Genomic DNA, 18,011 nt, shown 5'->3' on the forward strand with positions numbered 1-18,011 from the left:
TTTTTTTCTTTTCTTCTTGTTGCATCTGTAGCAATTTTGTTTTCCTCTTGTAGATGATAGAACAGAACTGAAATTCATGAATTTTTGCAGTTAAGAGCTTGAATACTGAAGAGAAACCGATTTTAGCATGTTTCTGTTAGAATAGTCTAATTCGATTCAAGATTAAAAAATTGTGTTTATTAATTAGGAATGAGTCTTCCACTGTCTACTTCCAGAAACTGACTTCATCACTAGAAGGTAAATTTCGACAATGGGGTTCTTCTGTTTCCGAGTTTTGCTACTACTCATATTTTACCAATTGTCTCATATTTTGGTAGTTATCAAACTGTCATATTTTAAGAGCATCGAAGTGTGCTTCCAGAACTGAACAGAATTTGCATCTTTCCAAATCAATCGCTCTCTCGATCTAATAGACAATTATCTGTACTTGCGCAGTTGTTTTCATTATTTATTTTCACTTGTTCTAGGCTTTTGGTTTGATAAATGGCCATCATTATTTCTTGAATTTGCTCAGGAGCAGAAGGAGAAGAAAAGAAGTAGAATAAGAAGAAGAAGAAGAGATCACCTTCTGTATTTCTAATCTCATGCAACTTAAAATCAGCACAGGGATTTCCGCGGTAAAGCATCTGCGCAAAGCCAAACAAAAAAAAAAAAAAAAAAAAAAAAGGAAGCGCAGCTGCAGATAATTCCGGACGGACCGCATCTGGAAAACACCCAAGGGTAGGTTGGATGTCAACTCGCTATGTCGATTAGTGATAGGAAGTTGTTTTCAAGACCTAGAGGCGGCAATACGATCCTGTAAGCAAAATCAAATTGAAAATCAAACCTTTTGAATCAGCAAGATTAGCTTTTGTAGGGACGGCCTCCTTTTTTGGGAAGAGGAGGTCGTCTTCACGAGGGTAATTCGAACATTTGAGAAGAACGTAGCGGTGTAGATTACTCACGGCCGCCTTCGCTTTCTCTTCGAAGTTCCCCGAGAAGGCTGGACTGTCTGATCTCTTTCAGTAAACTGGAATCTTCTGGTATTTTTTAAGTAATAATATTATATTTTAAGGGTATATAAGTAATTATATCTTACTAATTTCCGGGATCGCCACTCTCTCGGAGTTCGGACAGAAACTCGTCGGGGTGGTAATAAATAAGGCTTGCCTTTCTTACGTGTCAATTCTGGCGTTCCCCGGCTGCGCACGATACCCGAAAACCTAGAGTGTCATATTCCGTAAATATCTGAAAAAAAGTGACCGGTTAAAATTCGCGCCTCAATCCTCACTCTGCGAACTCGCTGTATCAGCCAAGCCAACCCACCTCAGTCCACAGTCCAGACACAAATTATTTGATATCCCACTGTACAGTTTAAAAAATAAAGGAATAATCCGGCCGCTCCTTCTCTCCAACCTCCTCTTTTTTTCTCCCGTCTCTCTGTGGCTCTCCTGTGACAGAGCTGAGACGCTTGGGTCGTAGATAGATCGAACCGACCGCCGTTGAAGACCGTCTGGTAGGCTTGAGATGATGATTGATTAATTCTCTTGGTGTGGTTTTTTCGGCTTGTTTGATTTTGGTTCGATGGTTTCTTTTCTTTCTCTTCTTGCTAGGATTAAGCTCTCGGAGGGAAGGAAATGACGAGAGTGCCCTTGAATGCTTCGACGACGCACCTACTTGCTCTGTCTAACTGGTGGGACGAGATCAACGACTCTCCTCAATGGCAGGATGGGATTTTCTTCTTTCTCTGTGCTGCTTATGCGATTGTTTCCTCCGTTGCGATGGTGCGATCCGTTTTCCTTTCTTTTGGTTGTCTTTGATGATTCAGTTTTGATTGTCCATTTGATGGTGGTTGTCGGTGTTGATGTTGTTTTTTTACGGTGCTGGTGAAGTTTACGAGCTGAATTTAATGGATGGGATGAGTGTCCTTCTGGAGATCGTGGTTTTTGAGTTTGCTGTCTTCTTTCTGTTAAAGGTGTATGGGAGGGAAGCTCTGGACGTTACACTAGTGTTGCGGGATGGCGGATTTTGTGGAAGTTTATGTTTTCGTGCCTTGATTTTGTGAGCTGACCTGTTTGGGCTTTCCTACCTGGAATGCGTCATGTGTTTGTGTGAAAAGTCAATAGCTTCGTTCTTAATTTTTTTATCGTTCTGTTCTTATTGCAGTTAGAAGAGCTGTCGGTAACTCTGATGTTCAATGTTTTCTTGTTTATGTTGTTGAATGTTTGAATTTGAGGAGTGCCCTACCTTGGGGCTTCATTTGTGATTTCTGATAGTTAATTGCGACCTTCTTGTTAACGATTATAGAATTAATTATGCTACACTTTAATATTTGGATACTAATATCCCTTCATATTTGTTGCTGAAGTAATGACTGTGATTTTCTGTCTTGAGGATTACTTCAGAGATTTACTGCTAGCCTACAACTCTGCTGTTTTGATTTTCTCGCTATGTTTTCTTGTTTGCCAGGAGGCACGTCTGTTTACCTCGTGTACTTTACTTGCCGCTGGCAAAAAAATTCTTCAATTGGTTTTCGAGCTTTTGAGTATAACGATGTTATCTTGTTACAGTTTGCCATTTCAATTTGTTAGTCCTTGAAAGAAAAAAAGAAAAGAAATAATTATTAAGATATTGTCCTTATGAAGGAATTCTAATACTTGAATTGTGGTACTTGAATTGTAGGCTTTATTTTTTTATTTTGATTCTCTCCAGAATTCATTTGAATAGTTTCATTGGCATACAGCTTATCTTTGAACAAGACACCTCTACAAACGATGGGGAAAAGTTTAAAATTTTTAAATCGCTCTTATGACATTTGAATGCAGATTCAACTAATACGAATTGAACTGAGAGTGCCTGAATATGGCTGGACGACACAAAAGGTTTTCCATCTGATGAACTTCATAGTGAATGGAGGTAATTATGAAAATCTTCTCTGCCACTGTCTTTGCTCTTTGTACTTTTATGTATATTCTTCTTTCTAATTAATAACCTTTATTGCAGTACGAGCTGTTGTTTTTGGATTTCACAAGCAAGTATTCTTTTTCAAGCCAAGGGTAAGGTCCTTCATCATATTCATAAATTGCACAGGACTACCAATTGTTTTATACTTTTTCTTGATCATATTGTGAAGCCACCCTGTTGGGTTCTTAAGAATCAAGACAACGGTAGTTTTTTTTTTTATTTACCACTGTCAATACAGCGGCAGAGAAGATGCTGGGAGTTTTTTTTTTTTCTTGTATAATCGTGTGCATCATATATTCTTAAACCAGGTATACACTTTAGTGTTACTAGACCTTCCTGGGATCTTGTTTTTCTCGACATATACACTGTTGGTACTCTTCTGGGCCGAGATATACCATCAGGCAAGTAAGCATTTATTTCAGGTTCTCCTCTCTGTGCTTGAGATGTCCACTTCTGCTCATGTAAAACTTGATAATGGAACCTGGATACCTCTGATTGGATGTCATTCAACAATTATAATGCAGGCACGAAGTCTTCCAACAGATAAGCTGAGGATTGTGTATATTTCAGTTAATTGTGGGATATACTTCATTCAGGTACTCAACCTCAATCTTCTTTTTCTTAAAAAAAATTTTTTATCTGTTATGAATGAAAGTATATTGGTTGTAGTCATTCTAGGTATAAGTATTATACCCTTTTATAATGTATACATCATCAGCCATTTCATATGTGTAACACTCTTGGCATAAGGTCTGCATCTGGATATATTTGTGGATAAACGATAATGCTGTTGTGGAGACAATTGGAAATGTGTTCATTGCAGGTAAAGCTTCCTTCTTTTACTCTTTGACCTTGAACTACCGAGTCATTTTCCTTCTTTTGCTTGTTACTTGTTTTTGTGATGTATATTTCTCCTTGCAAGCCTTCTTCTAAGAGTTTTTGACTAAATTCTTCAGTGGTATCATTTATTGCGGCATTGGGTTTTCTCCTATATGGTGGAAGGTGAGTACGAATAATCTCTTACTTTCTGTTGCTGTAAGATTCTCTCTCTCTCTCTCTCTCTCTCTCTGTGGGAAGTTGTGTTCTTTTGTTCAGTTCTAGACATGTCAAAGAGTTTGTTCCTTTGGTAATTTATTTGCAAAAAAAGGTTATTGATTTATAAGGTAGATTTGGATGTTTGATGTCCTTTCTTATTCTTTTTTTTTGTTCTTTCAGACTATTTTTCATGCTTAGGCGCTTTCCAATTGAATCTAAAGGACGGCAAAAGAAACTTCATGAGGTGTGTGCTGCTCTCTCTGTACAGGGCTGCTGAGGATGTTCTTATCTTTTAATTTGGTCTAAAACACTGAAAGAAGTCAATAAACAAGTAAGAGCTCAAAAACTTGAAATATAGGAAGTTTTAACGTTTTGAAAAAATTTGAATTGAAAATTCTTCTCACTGATCAGTCTGGTCTGTAGTCTTTTCTGTATTCATGTAGACATTTAGAGATGGTTTAGGCTAAACCCTAAACCCTTATAATTCACCAGTTGGACTTACAAGAAATGGAGGAAGCTGAAAATGATAATTGATACAAGAGGTATCAAAAGACTTTGCTGTGAGGAATCCAAAAAAATTTGAAAAATTAAAAAAAGAGTAAATAATTAAAACGGTTTTAGTGAATGATAGAGCAAAAAGGATGAGAATAATTTCTTTACTCCTCTGATTGCCTCTTAATAAATCTCACTCGCCACCAAAAAAAATAAAATATTTTTACTCCACTTTATGTGGTCATGAAAAGGCTTTAGAGAAGAAAAGAACCACACCCACCCACACGACATCCAATGTTCTGTTATAAATATCTTCATCAGTATGTACCGAGTTTAAGACAGTAAGAAAGTGTGCTGCTAGTTGGTCAGTTCTCAAATTTTATAGGAGGCAATGAACCCCCCTTTCCTTTACTGAAAAGAATGATCTTCAGTTCATGCCAGTCAGGTGAGACACACTGAAAAGATAATAGTGTGAGAAAGGAAAAGAAAGAAAAGGAAAGTGCAATTTTCTAAAGAAAAATTCTGAAGCAGAGAATGATGAATTTGTTGTTACAGTGAGAGTGTTTGCACATCTCAAAGATAATGTGTACCACAGTCAATTGCTTATATGTTGTCTAAAACTACTATTTGTAGTCATTTATCCTGTTTGCAAGAAAAAAAATCCTACCTATATAAAAAAAAAAAGAAAACGTCTACTTTGTTCGGTAACTTGGTTCTAATTTTGGTGATTTCTGTCTACTTGCAGGTTGGATCTGTTACGGCCATATGTTTCACATGTTTTCTTATAAGATGTATTGTGGTAAGTACCTTAAACCTTGGATATTGGTCCCCTTAAAAAAGTACTAATTGAATGTACCTTATCCCATACTACCCATGTAGGCTGCTATTGCTTATAATACCTGTTGACTGTTGAAATGTATTTAGTCATTAATCTCCTGTTAGCAGATTGTGAAATGATGAAAAAAGTATTAATAATTCTGAAGAATGTTACATCCATTTCAATCACCAATTGAATGAACTAGTGTGTTTTATTGACTTGATTGCTCAAAATATATGAGCAGATCAACATACATTAATTGAATTGCAGTTGTAGTCTGGTTGTTGTACTGGATTTTTGCTCATCTGCAGTGATATCATTTTGGTTGGTGAACCTGCATTGTCTGTAATCACCCTATGGATAATCCTTGAGAAGGTTTTCTATGGGGAACTGTATTTGTGATTACTGCTACAAAGTTACGGGCATTTTAGTTTCTTGATTTTTTTTTTTTTTGGCGGATAGTAGTTGCTTTTTGAAGCAGTGGTGATTCAGCGAGAGTGCCCGAATTAGTTGAATTTGACATGATTGATGAACAAGAAAAAATCATTGGCATTTGCAAAACAATGAGTTCGAGATACCACATGCTAACGGATGCCCCAATTTTCAGGTCATGGTTTCAGCATTTGATGCTACTAATGCATCTCTTGAGGTGGTGGATCATCCAGTTTTGAACCTCATATACTATGTGGTAAGTCTCATTGTACTTGCTCCTCAGCAATATCGTTAAATTTCTCTGAAATGTATCTCTTGTGTGCTAATATTTTGATAACAGCTAGCAGAAGTCCTTCCTTCCGCACTCGTCCTCTACATCCTACGCAAGCTGCCCCCAAAACGAGTATCAGCTCAGTATCATCCTATTAGTTAGTTTGTGACAGAATCAATTATTGATTGTTTAGTCCAGAACTCGTAATGGTGCTGATTGGAGAATAGACGTAGAGAGACTGGATGGTTAGGGTGTACAAGTATTTACGAGGAAGATTTTATCATGTAAAATTTTGTTGACCCTCTTTGTAATCGCAGAAGGGTTTGCAAGGAGCTTTAGCCCTCATTCTTTGCATAATCAAAGATTTGGAGGGTTTTTTGGTTTCTTCCTGCATTACTCTTTCTGGTTGTGCTAGAGATAGCGCTCAAAGATCTGAAAATGCTTCCGCGTGCGTCTATTGGGTTTTGTTTGCCAAGAAAGGTCTGCCTGCTTGCAAGTTGGTGGATCAGATGGTCAATTTTTTCTAAAAAGCTTCTGTTGAACCAAGAATGAATACACAAGGAAAATAAATTGGGAATCAAACGGAACAGCTTGAAGTGGCTAGAAGCTATGAGCAGAGGCTGAACAGATATTGAGCAATTTGCATTAGGTTAAACCAAAAAAAAAAAAACACTTACCAACTTTGATATACACATGCCTAAACTATCCAACTACAGACCTTTGGTAATCCATGAAAATACATACAACAAATAATTAACCCTAGTAAGCCAAATTTCAACAATTTATATAACGAATAAACACAACTCAAGCAGCGCCCACATTGACCTTGTGGGAAGAAAGGCCGGAGACAGGCCAACATGTCATGGGAATTAGCTGATTGTTTCAAGAAAGTTTTCGCCGAGCCAACTGAAAATTATATTAGTCTTGATGACCATCCTGAGGTGGTGGTGCATATCTTACATCTGCAGGTCGGGTCACTACTACAGCTTCTTCATCTGCAAACAATGATTTGATAAATGCGGGGGTTCGCAGTGGGCGACGCCCTGTCATGGTAGGGTAGACATCCTCCAGGAAATAGTACGCATGACCAGCCATCATCCCCTGAAACCAATAGATGGGTCTGACTAGTAAACAAAATTCAATTAATTGTCTGTTAAAAATCAGTGCCACAAAATTCTCATACATCATCCTTGCTAGAAGGCCACAAGTAAATGGTTGATTGACAGGATATAATGGAAAGCTTCTGACTAGAGCTAGATATCAAACACAGGCCAAAAAATGGAGAAAAAAATCCAAAATCCAATGCCTTAACGTTTCATGCAACTAATCCCAATGCAGTCAGGATAAGGTTCTGATCATTAGGAGCATGAACGAGTTATAGCTAGCAGGCTCTGCGAAATGGTTTAAAGGATTGAGACTTTACCAGTAGATCCACCCAAGCACTTGTTCCAACAAGAATGGTGAATCCCAACAGAACCTGTACAATAAACGAGCAATTCACTCTTCAAGCTAACTACGGCGGTCAAGAGTTTCTATATAATTAGATGAAAGAATTGTATTGGCTATTGTCAAAATTTTCAAAAATATTTAATTCAAGAAAGAATTGGGTAAATTCAAAAAAGAAAAAAAAAGAATCAACAGATTAGCTTGTAAGTGTCACAATTATGTTGATAGTTTCCTTGCGAACAAATTGTTAATGTATTGATAGTAGACAAACTACAAACATATCTGATTTGGCTACGGTCAGCAGGAAGAAAAAGATCAAACAGCACACAAGAATAAGAATCAGCAAATTATGTGAAACTTAAGTGACAACTATGAGATCAAACAAGCAGACAGAACTGTGGCCTGCATATTTAATTGACTGCCTTTTGAGTCAGATGATCTGCGACAGTGAGACCACTCGATTTGACAGGTCTATAATCTTTGAAAACTTTGAGACCACAGGGCACAGGACCCTGGAAGAAACCAAGAGAATGAGGTTTATTTACTTGATAAATTTAGAATTATTAATTAAATCCATCACAGGAAGATAAAACAACTTGGAAGGAAAGGACAAAATCAACAACAAGAATGACTGCATAACGCCTTATTTAGGAAAAGAAAAACAAGGAAAGAGATGAATAATATGCAAAATCACTAACAATAATAATCACCATATTTAATTGACTGTCTTTTGAGTCAGATGATCTTAGACAGTGAGACCACTCGATTTGACAAAGGTACAGGTCTATAATCTTCGAAAACTTTGAGACCACAGGGCACAGGACTCTTGAAGAAACCAAGAGAATGAGGTTTATTTACTTGATAAATTTAGAATTATTAATTAAATTCATCACAAAAAGATAAAACAACTTGGAAGGAAAGAACAAAATCAACAACAAGAATGACTGCATAACGCCTTATTTAGGAAAAGAAAAACAAGGAAAGAGATGAATAATATGCAAAATCACTAACAACAATAATCACCAAAGGCCAAAGGATTCCTTCCTAGTTATATGAATGAATGATTATATTATTTCTTATCATTTCTCAAAACTTACAAATGATAAAACAGAACTAAGAGGGAAACTCCTTAGTGACGATGATAATGATGATTGTTAGAAAATGAGATTAGGGGTATTTTTGGTATTCTTATCAGTATGATATCTGCATCTGGTGGTCACATAGTAAGTCACTACAAGTGTATAGCCAATGATCACGTGCCTTATCACCAGCATTAGAAGTTTCACCCGCACACGATGTCCAGATTTATGAGCCCTTTCATTTAGACCAGCCATCATCCTCTTTACCTGTAGATCTTGCCGTCTCTAATTTGGATCAACCACTTTCATTTTGGAAAGCCAAAAGGTCATGTACTTCCCATCTCATCTCTAAATATGTGTCTTTTGTTTCTTTGTCGCCTACCTACATATCCTTTGCCATGTCCTTGTATATGTCTTTTACACCTAATTTGGTGCAGGATGCCCCAAGTTCACTTTAGTGGCAACAAACTATGGATTAGGAAATGGATGCTTTGGTTTCTAAGGGGACTTGAAGCCTTTGTGACCTTCCTACCGGAGCAACTATTGTGGATTGTCGTTGGGTGTATAAGGTTGATGGAAGTATTGAACAATACAAGTTTAGTTGGTTGCCAAGGGGTACACTCAAACACTTGGTGTGGATGTATTTGAAACATTTTCTACTATTGCTAGACTTACTGCTGTTCAAATTTTGATTTCTATGGTTGTGAACAAAAAGTGGCCTTATTTCAACTCAATACTAAAAATATTTTTTTACGGTGATTGGAAGGAAGAAGTCTATATGGAGCAACCTCCTGGGAATGTTACTCTGGGGGAGACAGGGAAAGTGTGTTGGTTAAAGAAAACTATTTATGACCTTAAGTGATGTCTTGGAGCATGGTTTGAGAAATTCAGTAAAGTGGTTAGAGAGTTTGGATTTTCTAAGAGTCATTGTAATTACTCTATATTTGTTCTACAAAGACAGTCAGGTGTTGTGGTTCTAGTTGTATATGTGAACGAAATTGTATTACCTGCGAGTGACTATAAGAGGGTTCAAGAGGTTAAAGAGTATCTAGCCAGACACTTTCAGACAAAGGATTTGGGCCAATTGAAAAATATAGTGGAATTAAAATAGTCCGAAGTCAAAAAGGGATTGTCTTATCTCAGCGGAGTATGTAGTGGACATGTTAAAGGAGTGTGGATTATTGGGTGCTCATCCTCTAGCAACACCTATGGAAGTTAATCATGGTCTTCATGACAATAGAAGCCTTGAGCTCAAGGATAAAACACAATATAGACGTCGAGTTGGGAAATTATTATATGTTACGGTTACAAGACCAAACATTTCCTTTGCAGTTAGAATAGTTAGTCAGTTCATGGAATCTCCATGAAAGATCCGTTTAGAGGCTACTGATAGAATTTTGAAGAATCTAAAAGGAGCTCCTGGAAAAGGATGGTGGTATGTTGCACATGATAAAGTTGATGTAATGGGATTTTTTATACTGATTTTGCGGGATCAAAATCAGGTAGAAGGTCTACAACCAGATATTGTTGATGTGGAAAGTAATTTGGTTAGTTGGAAGAGTAAAAGACAAAGTGTGGTGGCTAGATTAAGTGCAAAGGCTAAGTACAGAGTCATGCCACATAAAGTAAGAGAACTCTTGTGGGTAAAATCAATTGTTGTTGAGATGAGACTTTAAGTTGATAAGCCTATGGTTATGAAGTGTGACAATTAGACTGTTTTATTCATCGCAAACAATCCGGTATTCTATGAGAGAATGAAGCACAATGAAATCAATTGTTATTTTATTCGAGATGTCATTATGCCAGGGAAGATAGTTACACCTCATGTAAAATCATCCAAACAATAGGGAAACATATTTACTAAAATTCTTGGGAAACGTGAACATATGATACTTGTAACAAGTTGGGACTGTTAGATATTTACATTCCAGCTTAAGGGGGTTAGAAAATGAGATTAAAGGTATTTTTGGTATTTCTATTAGTGTGATATCTACATTTGGTGGTCAAATAAAAGTATAGGAAGTTAATCCATGAGTTTATTCTATTTTATGTTTATCCTAGGCCCTTATATCAATGTGTTATGAACTCTTGCACTTAGGGGCATTTTAATCATTTGACTTTTCTTTCACTTAAGTGATATAAAACCTGTTAGGGGTTGAAATCTCCCCCTACGAGTGCAGCTTCTCATGTTGCCTTCTTTTTCTTCTTTTCTTATTTTCACTTCTCTCATTGCATCTAGATCTTAAGCTTTACAATGATGATGATGATGATAATAATGATGATATTATGATTTTCACCAACAGAGTGGTTCTGTCAGGCTGTGAACTGAACTCACCCACGGTAGATAAGCTGCTGTGAAAGTAAAGAGACCCAAGAAACTCATTTGAATGAAAGGGTTTTGCTTGCTCCAAACATATACCTGTAGGACAGATTGCAGAAGACAGAAGACATCAGATCTGAATGAATGGTTAGAATTAAACATGAGATACAAAAGTTTGTCACAAGAAAAGTTACCATCATAAAGGTCAGAGAATTGCTTAGGAAGAATATTCTTGCAAATGTTTCGGATACATATGGCACCATCCCACCAACAAAAACAATCACAGTTAAAATCATGGCTCCAAATAAGAGCATATAAAAGAAATCTGCAGTCCTCCCCCTGAATGAGTTTTCTTCAAGTAGTTTGCAGTACCGAGCAAGAAAAAACATGTGGAATAGGAAATCCAAATCTGTGAAATGACAAGAAAGAAACAAAACATCTACTGAGACAGCTGCATAAAATTAAGAAGCAACTAACAGTAACAGTAATCTTTCAAAATTTACTTAAGAAACAACTCAAACTAATATTATACCCTTCACCCCAAATTATATTTGAAAGTTCTTTGTTGAGATTATAGCTTTAGCTGATTATATGACAATACCCTGGTCATGCATTCTAGCTCATAGTCATCCGTTGAGCATATTTCTTCTACTTGCTTATTTTAATAGTCTCTACTTGTATGAGAGTTTGGTTAAAGTCCAAATTAGAATCATGGTAAGCAAACAGAAAATGATGCTGACAGGTTTTCTGGAATATTATTCCAGCAATGGTATCCAAGGCTATTCCTGAAGAAGTGAAATGCTCCCTTACTCTGCTACTCGTTAGTAACTATGGTTACCAACTGAATGTTATCCTGGAAGAAATATACATGAACAATAATGTCAGTTAGAGATGTCTAAGTCTGAGAGTAACAATCTAACACATGTAAAAATTAAGTGATGGCTTAACTTTGAGTTCATTTTAGTATTTGAAGGATCATTATAAAGTAGTAGATTTCACTCATACAGGCAAAGTGTAAAAATAAAACAAAAATCTAACTTTGTTTTTAAAGGCAGAATGCACCCCCAAACTTGTATTATAGTATTAAATAAGTTGTCAATGCACAAACACACAATTTAGAACAAACAAATGTGCGTATCAAAAATTCAAAACCCAGAATTACCCATTTTCCTGAAGTAGAAAAAGTTTGTGATGAGACGCCAGAATTCATAGTGCTGGACTACCCGTTTAGGATTCAGATACAAATGATAAGGAGATATTATCTGCAGAATCCAATGTGAGGAAAAAAATTATTGAAGCTGCAACAGAGCAACTGGTAACCATCCTTACTCCCAAAGCCAGAAATCATGACAAATAGTTGTAGCATCAGTCACGCAAGAGAAAAATGATGTACACTATAGATAGTACTCAGTGTGTCATTCACATAAGAATGTGCCAAAACTGAGGAAAAGAAAACATATGCTTGCCAACATCAGAAGAATCAGCAGAGAAAATACCCGAACAGATAAACCAAATACCCCCTTAGACACGTAGATGAAAATTGAAAATTTCGCTTAAACTTCATAAAAAACAACGGCATAAAAAATAAAGACGCCCAAAAGCACAAGCACCCGCCCTGACCAAAAAAAAGGAAAAGTTAGGAATAAAAAACAAACAGGGGACTTCTGAAACCTTAAGAGATACATATGTGCGATAATCATGCTTCATAAATCCCAATGAAACATCTAAAATTCAGAACCCTACTCTCTCTCTCTCTCTCTCTCTCTCTCTCTCTCACACACACACACACACACACACACACACACACACACACACACACACACACACACAGATCTCACACAAATAAACTACCTCAAGTGAACAACCGACTGTTGTGATAATTGCCGCGGTGAGGTACGATCTAGTGATTACGGGCATCTGCTTGTACCATTCCTCCACTGCCTGAGCCATTCCAGATTCCCAAAACTTAACCCTTCACCGAATCCACCACCTCCCAGACAGCCTCTAACCAGATTTGAACAGATACAACTCAGTATATCTGTGAATGCAGCCGGAAGCCGGAGAGAATCAGCGATCTTCCGAACAGAAAATTCGTTAAGATTCTCTGGAAAAGGGTGGGAAATATCTCGATTCGGGTCCGGCCAAAAACAAAAGCACTTATAAAGCTTCTCTCCATATATATATATATATTTATATATATCCTGGTTTTACCAAATCGCCCATTCGTTACCGATGACCAGGACTTGTCTGGTGTCTTGGTGATTCATGAGTTACTACTGGCTCCAAGAGCGGGTCCCGTCACTGGGGAAAAGAACCATTGGGTACCCAGATTAGAAAAGACAGACGCCGCAAAGCAGCCGTAACTGTTAAGGTGATACTCGAATAGATTTTTTTTTAGTTATCGTTGTCGTTTCGGAGTGGGCGTTGGACCCGTCACTTCTACGGCGATACGCTCCCTCGTTTCTCCGGTGGAGGACGGCCACTCCCCTTGCCAAAAAACAAGACGAGAGAGACTCACCGGTGAGGTCTCGCTGTCAAAAAAGGGAAACGGAGGACAGATGTAACCCCACCCCTCCCGGCTCTTCCCGGGAAAGTTTCAACGTGAGAGTTTGAATCTCGCTGTCATTAAATTTATCCCGTGTTGGAGTCTTTTAGCGTGGTTTTAACCAGATCCGTCTATAATAAAATAATTCAATATGATGTTTAATTTGACCCAATCACCCTCTTAAATAAATGACCAGGTCAAGTTCATAATATTAGTATTTTTTAATCAAATGATTATCATTTCCATTTGATTTTTTATTAATCATAATTAGTATTATACAGTTTGAAGTAGTTAAAATATGTTAAAATAAATTATTTTAAATTATTATATTAATAAAATGTGAAAAATAATATTTTAGAGCAAAATGGGCTGGGCCAGACAAAAGGTTACTTCTCACCATATAGAATTACTATTAAAAGTTTAATGGGCTGGGGTGGGCTTTGATATAGTGGCCCGCCTCGATTTTTCTCTCTCGCCACCAGCCTGATATATTACGCAGCTTGAGAGATTTTTTGTCTCGGTTGGGTTTAGGGTTTTCTACCTTTTTGTCTGAGGTTTCTCGTCGCTGTTTGCGACTGTCGAGATCATGGCAGAACAGGTTAGCTTCCGGCTCTTTTTATTAATCTATTTCTCTTTTTCACCGGAAGTTCCAGTATTTGTTTGCTTTTGCTTCTTACTCGGGCTCATCTAATGTACTCAAGTGCTTAGAAATTGTCTTGAGAGGAAGTAAATATGTGTCATTTGTGATTTATTAGTTCTTAGATTTTTCTTCCAACTTCTAGAAGTAGCTGCTTCTAATTCCTGTGTAATCGATGAGGCGGAAGAGGAGTCAGGTTCTTAAATTTTTTTCTTACGTTTGATTCTTTTTATTTTCTGCAGACAGAGAAGGCGTTCCTGAAGCAGCCCAAAGTGTTTCTATGGCAAGTTTCTGCTTATTGGTTTACTTTATTCTGTTGTCTCCGTAGTTGGTTTTTTTCGGTTCTTGTTCTTATTGGACTGTGACGCAGCTCGAAGAAATCTGGGAAGGGAAAGAGGCCGGGAAAGGGTGGTAACCGTTTCTGGAAAAGTATTGGCTTGGGGTTCAAAACACCGAGGGAAGCAATTGAAGGTTAGTCGGCTGCAGGAAAATTGATATTTGTTTTAAAGTTTACTCACTATGTAATGTTTTGATGCATGCGTGGTCTTATTGTTGTCGCGGACATTGATACTTTTTAAGATTAGGTAGGTATTCTTCTAGTGTTTCAAGGAAAAAAATACTGAAGGTATTGAATGCTGTTAAAGATAAAGTCTTGTTTCTGATTGAAGCTAAAATTGCTTTTTTGGGAAATGAGACATGGCTTAACTACTTCCAGACACTGATATTATCTGCCATAGTTCTTTTGTCCGTAAGGAAGGAAATACCTGCTATATAGTTCAGAATACCTAATGGCAAAAAGAAGTTTGGAGTATCCAAATCAGCTCACCATCAGCTCAAGAGCATTGCAACTATTAACACGGACATAAATAAAAATGTTTGAAAAATAAACCTGCTTTCTCTCTTTTTTTTTTTTCTGTTGAAGCTTCTAAATCCTTGTGCAGAATCATAGTCGTTAGTTGTCCATTGGTCTTGTAACAATGATGGTCAGTAGATTACGGTTTTGTATCCCTTTCTAGTGGGTACTATCTCTCATCTTTAGATAGGAGCTAGGAGAACTTCAGGTTTCCTGCTTTTTGTGCTTCTGTTCACCCACATTCTTTTAGGTCCAATTGGATTTTGAAAGGATTCAGAGGATATTATAATTTTTTATTTGACATGAATATGTATGTGACGTGGTTGTGGGACTTCTGGACGTGAACATGCATTTTTTTTATTGGAATCAGTAGTCTACTCAAAGTAAAATATATCATAAAAATGTAATTACATTTTCCTATTTTATCTAGATTATGATTGTGTAAGCAACATTTTAATTAACTTCCCATGATATATTTAAGAGCCTTTAGAACTGTGATGTGGCACAGATAGGTGTCTCCTGCAGTGAGGGTGAAAGGAGGAGTAGAAGGAGAAGGAGAAGAAGAAGAGAGGGGAAGAAGAGGAACCAAGAGTCGAGAGGGGAGCAGTCGGGAAGAATTCTCAAAATCTCTATTCTATTTCATTTCAAACATTACAAGCTTTAAATAGAACTCAAAAACCCTAATTGATAATTCAAAATGACAAAAATGCACCTGAACAAAAGAAATAATTACTCCTACAGACATTACAAAATGTAAATAATAAAATTTCAAAATATCATCTAGTCAATCTGAATGATTCACTACCCAACCACAATGTGGTGGGTCCCGCTGTGGTCTGATGTCTTCTGGCACATATTCGTGTAATCAGCGGCACACGAGTGGTGTCCCCACCAAACTGGCATGTAATGTTCAGGGTCTTTGCTTATATAAAAATTCGTGTATCCAAATTCTTTAATCACATTTAATTATAATGTCTCAATGTTCTTACTGGCTTGGTTTATTTTGCCTAGGCTTCTGTAGCTCATGTTAAAATATTAATTTATAGCCATTCAAAGAAGAAATTATTTTTGTGGTGAAAGAAACAAGTATGGAATTTGATGCATTTAATGATGTCTCTTGTGACTTGGTATATATGCTATCAGTCCTGTCCACTGCTATTGCTTGTTTTTTGAGTTCTGGAACTGCACCAAATCAACCTAAAGGAGTCAATTTTCTGGACAAATTATGAATTGAGTAGAAAGTATTTTTTGTGTTACTTCTTATATTGGGTGTCTGTATGTTTATATTATCAACATTCAAAAATTAATTATATTCACTTTGTTCTGAGTGTGTCTTTTTTGCCTTATTCTTGTGACATGCTACTACTACCTTCTTTGTGGATAGAGGGTTCAGGAAGGCTTTAAATCTAATGATTGTCGCTCACAAGTTTTTTAACTGGTTATGACTATTGGTTAACTCTGCAGGGACATATATTGATAAGAAATGCCCCTTTACCGGCAGTGTTGCTATCAGAGGTCGCATCCTTGCAGGAACTTGTCACAGTGCAAAGATGATGAGATCCATTATAGTAAGGAGGAACTATCTCCACTGGGTCAAGAAATACCAAAGGTAACCAAAGAATAATAACTTATGCCATGCACTGATCTGGATGAGAATGGACTAGTCTATGTATTTTTGTCATTTTCAGGTATGAGAAGAGGCATTCTAATATTCCAGCACATATATCTCCATGCTTCCGTGTGAAAGAGGGAGACCATGTTATCATTGGGCAGTGCAGGTATCACTTGAAAAACAGTATGATTTATTTCATGAAGAATGTGTGCATGATTTGGAGAAGCCTCATAATACTGTGTTAACCCTATTCAGGCCCCTATCCAAGACAGTGAGATTCAATGTGTTGAAGGTTATTCCGGCAGGATCCTCAACTGGTGGTGGGAAAAAGGCTTTTGCAGGAATGTGAGGGTTATCGTCGAAATTATCTGGATTGTGAGAAAGTTTTGGATACCAATTTAGTTAAGAGTGTTTAATTTCTATCAACTTACTTCACATGTTTTAGTGCAAAATTTTGGTTTCCATTGTTGATGTCCGGAAAACAGTAGTTGCTTCCTGCTTGTGGAGAAGGTTGTGGGGCAGGTCTTTGCGAACTAACTTTGCATTTATTTTGCTGAGTTTTGAAGTTTTCCTCATTCATTTGCTTGGTAGTCTTGGTCATGAAGGTAGACAACCCAATTTAGGGATGGGAGCGGACCTTTTTGAACAGTGGAGTAACAATGCGCTGCTCCTACCAAACATAAGTGGGATTTGCTCCTTGTAATTGGCACAGAGTAGCTTTCTTGCTGTGGAGGTGAGGTTTTATCATCTCCAAAAGTCTTGTCATGGAGTTCGTTTACTGATCCAGGCACTGCGGCAATTAGTGATAATGATCCTGTGATCCCTTCCTATCAATGGATTCGCTGCCCCCACACAGTGATCCCGTCCAGTCATTGGATTGAGGCTTGGGTGTACATAGCAGAGGCTTGGCTGGTTTTTACCAATCACTGCAGGGTGAGAACGAAAGGGGAGTGAAAAGAGCAGGATGTACTATTGGAAGCAATGGATTTACTGTGGAATCAAATGCTCAAACTGCTACAGTTATGGCTAATTCCTACTTCTCTTACTAAAAGAGAAAAAAGAACAAAACCCAATTCCTTCCGATCGATATAGGGAATATGGGGAGAGCCAAAGACCCATCTCTTGCAACACAACCACTACAGGGGAGACGCAGCTCTTCGGACGGTGTGCTCACTCGTCCCACCGTGAAGTCCTAGGAAGGAATGCATAACGGGATTGCTAGTGAGAAACTCGAGCGGAAATTGTCGAAAACGTTAAAAAAAATATTGGACATGTCACGAGATCAAAATATTTTTTATACGTATAAGAGAAGAGATGTATGTATGTTTAACAATTATGTAAGAATAAATTTCTTATAAATATTATATTTTATTTTAAACTTGAATAATTATAAACATAGGAAATGTAGTGGTTGGTTTGAGAGGCACATTGATGAGAGTGTCATTGTTACATTAAGGGTTTGGGTGTGTCTCAACCAACTCTACCTAGAGATGGACTTTAATTATCGATTATTTGTATATTTTTTAATT

General features: G+C 37.2%; 3 protein-coding genes across 3 annotated transcripts; 2 read left to right on the plus strand and 1 right to left on the minus strand.

Moving 5' to 3' along the window:
• The first annotated feature begins 1,191 nt into the window (after positions 1 to 1,191).
• Positions 1,192 to 6,373, plus strand: LOC137937637 (tobamovirus multiplication protein 1-like). Its single transcript, XM_068782746.1, has 12 exons — positions 1,192 to 1,495; positions 1,593 to 1,763; positions 2,805 to 2,895; positions 2,983 to 3,035; positions 3,252 to 3,344; positions 3,468 to 3,539; positions 3,694 to 3,766; positions 3,900 to 3,945; positions 4,159 to 4,222; positions 5,216 to 5,269; positions 5,895 to 5,975; positions 6,060 to 6,373. The coding sequence occupies exons 2-12, from the start codon at positions 1,617 to 1,619 to the stop codon at positions 6,150 to 6,152; spliced, it is 867 nt and encodes a 288-aa protein (XP_068638847.1). The 5' UTR covers positions 1,192 to 1,495; positions 1,593 to 1,616; the 3' UTR covers positions 6,153 to 6,373.
• Positions 6,374 to 6,600: 227 nt separating this feature from the next.
• On the minus strand, positions 6,601 to 12,989 carry LOC137937646 (derlin-2.1). The gene is made up of 6 exons (XM_068782756.1): positions 12,687 to 12,989; positions 11,998 to 12,097; positions 11,030 to 11,244; positions 10,851 to 10,934; positions 7,414 to 7,467; positions 6,601 to 7,091 (listed from the first exon to the last, which is right to left on the minus strand). Exons 1-6 carry the CDS (start codon positions 12,783 to 12,785, stop codon positions 6,909 to 6,911), a joined length of 735 nt encoding a protein of 244 aa, XP_068638857.1. The 5' UTR covers positions 12,786 to 12,989; the 3' UTR covers positions 6,601 to 6,908.
• A 902-nt stretch (positions 12,990 to 13,891) lies between these two features.
• LOC137937654 (small ribosomal subunit protein uS17z-like) lies at positions 13,892 to 17,043 on the plus strand. The gene is made up of 6 exons (XM_068782770.1): positions 13,892 to 13,978; positions 14,260 to 14,300; positions 14,388 to 14,488; positions 16,335 to 16,479; positions 16,559 to 16,648; positions 16,738 to 17,043. Exons 1-6 carry the CDS (start codon positions 13,967 to 13,969, stop codon positions 16,829 to 16,831), a joined length of 483 nt encoding a protein of 160 aa, XP_068638871.1. The 5' UTR covers positions 13,892 to 13,966; the 3' UTR covers positions 16,832 to 17,043.
• Positions 17,044 to 18,011: the final 968 nt, after the last annotated feature.

This window comes from Aristolochia californica, unplaced genomic scaffold, assembly GCF_029961685.1.
Source record: "Aristolochia californica isolate CCGP_79_NKW_82.1479 unplaced genomic scaffold, dmAriCali1.0.hap1 SCAF_10, whole genome shotgun sequence".
NCBI classification, from domain to species: domain Eukaryota; kingdom Viridiplantae; phylum Streptophyta; class Magnoliopsida; order Piperales; family Aristolochiaceae; genus Aristolochia; species Aristolochia californica.

Coding starts and splice junctions, on each gene's coding strand:
- LOC137937637 (XM_068782746.1), top strand. CDS start 1,617: ATGACGAGAGTGCCCTTGAATGCTTCGACGACGCACCTACTTGCTCTG. Junction 3,345..3,467: donor GGGCCGAGATATACCATCAG/GCAAGTAAGCAT, acceptor ATTATAATGCAG/GCACGAAGTCTTCCAACAGA. Junction 3,540..3,693: donor GTGGGATATACTTCATTCAG/GTACTCAACCTC, acceptor TCTTGGCATAAG/GTCTGCATCTGGATATATTT.
- LOC137937646 (XM_068782756.1), bottom strand. CDS start 12,785: ATGGCTCAGGCAGTGGAGGAATGGTACAAGCAGATGCCCGTAATCACT. Junction 12,098..12,686: donor CAGTCGGTTGTTCACTTGAG/GTAGTTTATTTG, acceptor TGGATTCTGCAG/ATAATATCTCCTTATCATTT. Junction 11,245..11,997: donor TTTCTACTTCAGGAAAATGG/GTAATTCTGGGT, acceptor GTCATTTCACAG/ATTTGGATTTCCTATTCCAC.
- LOC137937654 (XM_068782770.1), top strand. Junction 14,301..14,387: donor CAGCCCAAAGTGTTTCTATG/GCAAGTTTCTGC, acceptor ACTGTGACGCAG/CTCGAAGAAATCTGGGAAGG. Junction 16,480..16,558: donor TGGGTCAAGAAATACCAAAG/GTAACCAAAGAA, acceptor TGTCATTTTCAG/GTATGAGAAGAGGCATTCTA.